The sequence below is a fragment of the Buceros rhinoceros genome, unplaced genomic scaffold (assembly GCF_000710305.1).
Source record: "Buceros rhinoceros silvestris isolate BGI_N320 unplaced genomic scaffold, ASM71030v1 scaffold12617, whole genome shotgun sequence".
Taxonomy (NCBI): domain Eukaryota; kingdom Metazoa; phylum Chordata; class Aves; order Bucerotiformes; family Bucerotidae; genus Buceros; species Buceros rhinoceros.
Genome location: NW_010421649.1, coordinates 61,966 through 70,862, shown reverse-complemented (window position 1 = coordinate 70,862; position 8,897 = coordinate 61,966). Strand labels below are relative to the sequence as shown.

General features: G+C 41.1%; 1 protein-coding gene across 1 annotated transcript in view; it reads right to left on the bottom strand.

Moving 5' to 3' along the window:
- LOC104496612 (low-density lipoprotein receptor-related protein 8-like) overlaps positions 1 to 8,897 on the bottom strand; it is a gene marked incomplete at its 5' end in the record, with an annotated part of 68,142 nt that overhangs the window by 27,950 nt on the left and 31,295 nt on the right. The window contains one exon of the mRNA XM_010139757.1: positions 6,741 to 6,869. Coding sequence (XP_010138059.1) covers positions 6,741 to 6,869 — 129 coding nt within the window. The remainder of the gene's footprint in view (positions 1 to 6,740; positions 6,870 to 8,897) is intronic.

Here is an 8,897-nt window from a genome sequence, read left to right as displayed (position 1 = left end):
AATGCAATACGGTGGGCTTTAGCCCCACTGAAATTGGTGGGTTTCTCGGGGAGAATATACAGCAAAATGTGATCCTTTGGGTGTGCTTCTCCTCTGAGCTGACTGAAGAACACATCACTGTGCCCCTAGCCTGTTAATGAGAGTAATGAATGGAATCCCTGACTTTGACAAAAGCAAGTATTAATCAAGCTGCAGAGGAATACAAAATTAGAGCTACATTATCACCAAGGAAAAAGGTCGCAGTAGGATCTGTGGAGATTTGGAATGAACACAGTTATTATGGTCAAATCCCCACAGGCAGGCACTGAAAGTGGACCAATGCAAAACACAGGTACCTTTTATTGCATGAAGAAGAAAATGATGCCAAGACAACATGATATGCTTCTTATTGCTACAGGACAATGACAAGAGATGATAACGTAATTTAACTGTCAACAGAAAGGTCACTTCACATGAGTGTAGGTGCAGGAGCAGTGTGGAATAAGGTGCACTGAAATCAGCTTTGTAATTTTCCCACTTCAGTTGGCTCATACCAGGTGGATCTGCTGTAGGGATCAGAACAGCTTTAGCCTGCTTTAAATTCTGCCTTGTGTCAATGGTTCTCAGGTGACATGAGGACTATTGAGCAGGTCACTGGAAAGAGTTGACTCTGAAAGTTTTCTGCACTTGGATCTTCCAAGAAAAGGACCCGTCACTTGTAAGCAGTGCTGCTTTTTATGGAGAATCACGCATGTGCCTGGAGCTTTGCCAGGAAAGAGGAAGTGAAAAGCTCCTGCCCTGAGGATCTTGTAAGTGATACATATATACCGTGGAAACCTGAAAGCTGTGAGCTACCATGGCAAGGACATATGGCTTACAGCTGAGCTAGACTGTGCTTACCGTTGTTTCCCTTATTAATTTAAAACACTTTACCCGGTTTGTTCACTTTTAATCTTCTTTATCTTATCAGAGGACTGAAAATCTAGAAGCAATTCTGAGATATATTGTCAGCAATGAAAAGCAGCAAGACTAGGGTCCAAAATAAGATGCTCTCGGTAATGAGGCTGTCACTGTCATGAGACCCCTGCAGAACTCCTGGCTCTCTCCCTTAGACAACTTCATGAGATCCGTGTAAGCACATCCATTACCTGCACATAAATCCATGGGTCACTGTCTCTGTACTATAGTTAAGCAGAATAAATCATGGTAGGGGAAAGAGCTTATCATGCTATCAATATATGAATGAACATATCATTGCACTGTATCTGACTGTTTGGAACAGGGAAAATTGTACACTGCCAACTCCTCATCTGCAAGATACAATTTCCACACTGTGTGTAAGAACGGGTCCAGGTGAGAACCAGTAACTCGATCAGAAGAGATGGGCCAGAGACTTGCTCTCTCTGTTGAACATCCCAGAGTCCAAGAGGAACAAGCGATGTGTGCAAGACAGGGCTTCAATGCCCATTTCAGCCGTTACAGGGTGGCAGCTCTTCTTTTCTAAAGCCAGATGCTTCCTGAGCAACTGGCAAAACACTGCTTAGTATCTCTCTTAGCAGAGATTTAACAAGTTCTGCAGTAGTTAGCCAAGTCCAGACTGACCCTGAGTTGTGATGCTTTAATTACAGCCTCTCAGACTTAATTTCTCTTTTTAGTCTCAGTAAACGCATTCCTAGGCTTGGCCAATCAATTGTGACAAAGGTTAGGTACATTTGGAGCAAAAAACCTCAACCAGGAAAATAAGAGGATGCCAGCAACTCCAAGACCACTCTTACATTATTAACTATTGATGTCTATTCTAGAGGGCTAAACCTGACCTATGACTACATCACACTTTGTAAAGGCACAAATTCCTTTACTCCAATGAACTGAAAAATAAGGTTTGGGTTTTTTTCCTTTTATATACTCATTTTAAAAAGGCAGATATTTGCATTTTCAAAAATTGTTTGTGCACTGGCATTTAGCAGTGGACTTAAAACCTACCTGCTGGAAGTAAATCATTTAGGCAGACAGCTACCTACATGCAAGGATTAATACCTGCAATTAATCCCTGGTGCAGACACAAATCTGGATCCCTAATCACTGGAGCTTTATGCGCTGTACGTTGAATAATTCACAGCTTCCATTGCTTCCCTGGGAAGTTCTTTCACAGGGTTAAAAAAAATCACACCATTTCTCCTCCTTGTTCATAGGTGGACAACAAATAAAGTGCCTTACCATCCAATGATAATGGCTTCCAAACAGTGAGACGGCATCAGTGCCCGGACTACTTGTGAAAATAACTGCTTTCCTAATGCTGGTACCAGACCAGGCCTAACAGGCCAGCAAAGACTGTTTCACACATTGCTGTGGAATTTTATTTTAGTGGATTTCATCTATCAAATTGGTGTTTCTCACTCCAGACATGGCAAACAGGACCCTTTCTTCAGGTTAACGCAGTCTGCTTTGCTTACTCCTCAGGCTAGCTTTTTATAGGGCTGGATTGTACAAGAGGAGATTAAGAACTCAAAGGAAATATTTGACTTATCCATTGTTTAAGATGATGCTTTTTTTTTCAGTATACCTGCAACTTAAGTAAATCCAGAGCTTGGTGTACCCTTTTTCTAGAGGGGCTGACACCAGAACAGTGCACAAGAGTGCAAACTCTCTCCTTCCTTGAAGCAAGGATATTCTGAGCACTGCTGTGACAAGCCTTTTTTCAGATCACAGAGGGTGTCAATCGAAACAGCAATTCTTCAACAGTGACCAAAAGCAAAGGAGTGGGCTGTAGAGCACCACTTTGTTTCCATTCATGCAAGATGATGCACCAAAGACGTAGCTGATACAAAGCACAAAGAAGAACCCAACCCAAACAGAAGATTGTCTTATTCATATTCTATACTCTTGTCCCCAAATTTCTGAAGAACAGCTTTCTCCCTCCAGATAGCGTAGGCACTGGCATGGCTGACCATGCAGGATAAACTTCATATTGATTGAAAAAGCAATTGCATAATTCTGAGAAGAAAAATCCACCAAGAACTATCAAATCTAGAACAGTATCTGAAAAGCAACTTGTGGGATGCCAGACGCAGACACAGGAGGACGAACCAGAATACACTTGCACTGTTCTTACAGTTTTGGATTATTTTTCTACCACAATCATTGTTTCCCTCTCCCACAGTAGACACTCCCTTAACTTGGACTGTGAACATTTTGACATAGGGATATGCGCTTGCATAGCCTCAACACAACCAAGCGCTGCTCCTGTATCTGGATACCAGCACAATGTTGTTAGTGGTACTAGCTACCAATGCAGAAATGCAGGCTCAAGTAAGGATCACAAACTCCATATTAAGTTCTTTTGAAGAATTATAATACTAAGAGCCAGTTATTCCTATCAAGGCATAGGAGTATCCATAGTTACAATATGTTTAAACTGTCACATTAGCAGGAAGTAATAGCTTTATTAACATGGATTTAGAAAGAGCTTAGGGTTTTTCTTCTGGATGTCCTCACTCACAATACTTTAAGTCATCTTCCATTTGTTTATTGCTCATGCAGGCTCTCACCACAGAAATTATCCTGAGCACAAACAAACTCCCTGCTAAACATTACTCCAGAAAGATGGGTTATTTATAGACAAGTTGGTCAGATCTGTGAGGGGTGCAGCCTTAGCTACGACATGGCGCTCTGCTCCAAAGGACTGAGAAAAGTCAGTACTGAAGCTTCTTTTAAAATAAGAACAAAAATGTGAGTGCAGAGGTTAAAAAAAAAAAAACAAATCCTGAACCTAGGAACAGTCTTTTTTTTTTTTTTTTTTTTTTTTTTTTTTTTTTTAGTTAGAATACTCTGTGCTGCTGAGATAAGAGAAAATGGATAAAGAAGGATTCTATACAGAAGAAATGGGAATGTTAACAGAGTGTCAGTGGATAGGCTTAGTGAGGTTTATCAGATTTGGATAAAGAAAGGATAGCTATCAATCCTCCACAAGCTCCCAGGGTTTAAACAGCTAACACATTTGTTCTCATCCATGAGGAAAACACCTTAATTTACCAAGCAACCTAACTGAAAATACTCCTCCACTACAGCCATTCAGCAGTACCTCCTATATCCTTCTCAAAGGGAGGTTAATGACTCTTAAAGGTGCTGGAGTTGACAGATCTAAGATCTGCAAGCTTCTGATGTTTGCACCCACCCAGGAAGCACCAAGTATGCCTTTCAGTGCCTTTCTGCCTGGTGCTCCATCCAGAGAAAGGCCCATCCCACATTCAGAGTCAGGAGTGACCCCTTGGCAGAGATTGCCAATGTGCACCCACTGAGGTGGCAGCCTGTAGGGAGACAACACTCAGCCATAAGGAACAAGATGGCAGTCACTACTGAGTTACCCAACAACCATCAGAAGTCAGTAGTTTGTCCTTGAACCTGCATGTGCGCTAAAAACATGGAAGATAAGCAATACTAGAGATGCTGAAACATCCAGAAGAGAGCCCTCAGCTATTTCTAAATGCATTGTGCCATTAAGCTGAAATTACGTGGCATTCAGAACATATTTACATTCATTTTGAGGGTTACCTAGAGCCTTGATAAAAAAGAAGTTCAAAACAACTGCAAGTAGATTTTTATTATGAAAGACTCCATGAGACAACTCCTACTGGTGTAAGCAGCAGCAGCATTAAATTAGTAGGAGGCAGCCATCAGTGTTAAAGTTCTTTTAGTTTTACTAACTCATATTGGGAAAAGAATAATTTTTTCAAGAGCACTTACAGTTATCTTCTGAACATGTCTCTAATTCAAGTATGCCACTCAAAGGAAAAAAATGCATTATGTTATAGAGAGAACACTAGAAGTTTCATACAGAAAAACTAATAGAAGACTTTTGAAAACTATCAAAACATCACTAGCTTTAAAGGGCATAGGACCAGGGGGCTAAGTACATCACCAACTTACCACATCATAAGAAGTTACTACTTAGGAATTGTCCATGCACATGCACTTAATTCCACATGAAACAGTAAGGCAGCCTACACCTTTTCCGTATGAGCCAACCCAACTGGAACCCGGCTGCATAGGATCAGCACAAACACAGTAACCTGTTCTGCTATCCCTGCATCTCCGACCCTCATGGGCCGTATGGAATGGAGATACTTTGAAAAACTTCATGAGTCACATTGAACCTTCATACTGAGCTTCACACATAACTAACTGCACACTGGGTTTCGTTAGCAAGAGTGAAGCCAGCGGGTTGAGGGACTTGTTAGGTTGTATTTGAAATACTAGTTTTGTGCCAGCCTGGTAGTACAGGAAAGGCATTCACAACCTGGAAAAAGTCTAGTTAGATGATTGCTGTGCTGGAGCACATGATATACAAGGACGGGCTGAGGGAAATAGGTTTGGTTCAGCTGGAAAAGGTTAGAGGGAGATCTTACTGCAATTTTCCAATATCTAAAGGGGTGATACAGTGAAGCTGGAGGCCAACTCTTCTCAGAAGTGCACAGCAGAAGGAGAAGAGGCAATGGGCACAAGTTGTGACAAAAGAAATAGTAAAAATGACAAAGAAAGATATTTTTACAATGACTGGCTAAACACTGGAACAGGTTGCTCAGCAAAATCTTTGGTAATATTTTATTTGATAAAGCCAACTGCAAAGAAATTTATCTATAGTGTTTTACTCAGAAGCACAAAATAGTCATGTAAAATATATTTTATCAAACAATTTCAATGAAAAGATATAACGCAGATTATGAACTGACTAGGAATTAAAGCACAAAATGCAAGTGAAGAAACATCAAGGTGTGCTTGTATGTAATCATTCAACCCTTCCACCTGAAAGTAAAAATAACATTGCTGATATCACGTGCAACATCAGAAGTTTTGATGGATAGGTGAATAACTACAGAGAGCATGATATAGCTCCTTAATAGACTGGGATCATCTCCACACAGAGAATTTAATAACGATAGCTATATAAGAACAGATTTAGAAAGGTGATTCTACTTCTGCACAGACTGGTAAGACTGATATTCCCCAAGTTCTGGGAGTCTGTATAAAAAGAGAGTTGGAAAATCAGCTGGGATGCTAAAGGGAGCCACAAAAATGAGTCAAGCATTCATTTGAAAGAAAATATTTGACAACAGAAGCATAAAAATCTAAATGTTTAGTCTATCAAAAAGACAGTTTGAGAAATGGCTTGATTACGCAGTGTAAGCGTTTTCAGAGGGAAAACACTGTTGAAGAGCTCTTTCATTCAGCAGAGAAAGGCCTAATAAAAGGGCATAGCCATTTAGGGACTGAATTAATTTAAAACAGTTACAGTAAATAGTATACCATTCTCTCTCTGTCCAGTGAAATCAACAAGCTGTTAATAAAGACATGTCCTGGCCTATCTATTCTATCCCAGCAGAAGCCAGTCTTAGTCTATAGGGCTACTCTGCAGGAGGAAGGACATGGCAGTAAACTGCTGAGCTACCACAGCGGAACGTTTGAACATTGTTATTTAAGCCCTTACCACATCATCTGAGTATTAACCCTAACAATCATGTCCCAAACTATATTCTGCCACAGTAGTAAAAGAATAACCAGATCTCTACAGAGTTCACTTTATATTCTCCAGCCAGCTCCAACTGGAGAATCCTTCTTTCCTCTCTTTTACTAAAATTCACATTTAGCACTGCAAACGTAGAGCAAGCGAATTTGTTGGAAGGAAAACTCATTCCTTTACATGCAGTTTGCTCTAGTCCTGAAGGAAGATGTTGTATACATATTAAAATATTATTCTAACTCACCAGGAGTGCAACCAGCCTCATCAATACCACTCTCACAATCCTTCTGCCCATCACATCTCCACGATGACGGGATACATTTGTTGCTTAAGTCTCCACAGCTAATTTTTTCAGCTGGACATACTTGCTTGGCTGGAAGAATAAAACAGAGAAAAAACCCCACAAGTTAATCGTAATTCTAGACATTGCTAACATTGTTTACACTTTTAAAGTTGCTTTTATTTTTCCTGGCTCAATCCTGAGACATTCTGTAATGAAATCCCAAGTCAACACTGATTTTGAGGTATGGCTGCTTACGCGTCCTGTACATGTTCCCCAAAAGAGATGACAATACTTTTGCACGGAAAAGAAAAAATTTGAAAAAGAACCATGGTTTTTTTCAGCAAAATTCCAGAAACTTAACTTTAAACTCAAAGGAATTAGGGGAGAGGAACAGAAGTCAGATTCATATGCAACTTCTCCTACACAGCATTTCCTTGCAGGCAGGCTCTTGCTTCTGGCCACCCCAGCGGTCCTGAGTCGCAATAAACCGTACACAGGCCCTGTAGCTCCTGACGCAGTCATGGGGCCTGATGGCCCTTTCCCACTGCCTCCCTGCCATCTCAGTCTGTGCACAGGCTAGAAGTGCCCAGCTTGGTGCTGCCTCTTGAATGGTGTCTCCTTGCAGACAGGGTCCCCCAGAAACAAGGACCTTTCTGTCCTTCCAGACTATGCCTGACCCAGTCAATCCTTTACAGGAACATAACTGTACAGGAACACACAAACAAAACAAGTACCACTCTTCACTTTTATTTTCAAGCTTAAATAGACCAATACACTGTACTTTTGTTATTAAAACACTAGCACCCTGCACACAGCAGCGGTAGTACTGGACAAATCACTCTGAAAATACTACTTCAAATTAAGTCAGGAAAAATAAATTGCCTTATTTCATTATAAGGGTTTACTTCCATGTTTAGATTGCAAGGCAATTTCTAAATTTACTGATCTAGGCAGATTATGGTCAGTAAACCTGGGGAAAAAGTGGCAAGCACAAGCATGCATTCACACATGTTAAACAAACTTAACTGTAACTGTCTAAATTAAAGGCAACTGTGATCTAAGACACGGAGACACAGAAAAACCTGCAGAACCAAAAACCACAGTATGTGCAAGATTATGATGATGAAAAAAATCTGCAAAATTTATCTGGAACCAAGTAAGCTGTGAAACTGTTGCATTGCCAAAATTCCTTTTTTTTCCCTATACTACTGTAAAGAGCAACAGCTCTACATTTATTGTGATAAGACTGCTCAAATGCATACTGTTTCACAGTTTAAACAATTGTTTAGCATTCTGGAATCATCACCCAGTTTGGCGGGATTTGCTTATTAAACAGACCAATTTCTCTCTTTGAAAAATTACATGTTTTCGAGTAGTTCTTCCATTGGTATTAATGAAGACAATGCTATATACGGCTGCAGGTCTACTGAAAAGAGAGTAACTTAAATTCTGAATTAAAACGTCCACATGACTCTGCCCTGGTAAAGCTATTTATGCAAAATCAATCAGCTTCCCAAGGGCTGAGCAAAATATTACACCTCTCCCACTCCACCTGCACAAGGAGGCTGTAGAGGGGCATCTTACAGCTCCAAAGCATCAGTCAGCCACTAAGGAAGCAGGGCCACTTAACCCCAGGATTTCTGTCTTAGCCCCTTAAAGTGCTGTAATCATGTAAGAAGCAGTTTCTAGAAGATGTGGGCAACTAACGTATCAAGAAAAATTAGGTCCTGCCACAGACAGACCGTTAATAACAGATGTAATGAAGTTTAATAACCCTGAGGCAAGACAGCATTTTTGTTGAAATTTGCTTACTGCATACCTAAATAACAATCACGAATGTTACATGACCACAGTATGGGGGGTGAAAGGGGATCCTCACTTGGGCTTTTTGATTATTTTACCAGCAGGTCAGCAACAAAAATCACCGGACGCCGGCAAGGCTCCACACCCCCCCCCCGCCAGCATCAACACGGCTGCCAGCTCAGCTCCGGCCCAGCCACAGGCCGGGACCCAGGGCTCACCTTTTCCCCTCAGCCCCGGTCCCTCTAAGCTGCAGCTTTATAATGGATGGCTGCAGGAACGCTTGGTGGAGCAGAGCACTTGACCCCTCCCCCCCAC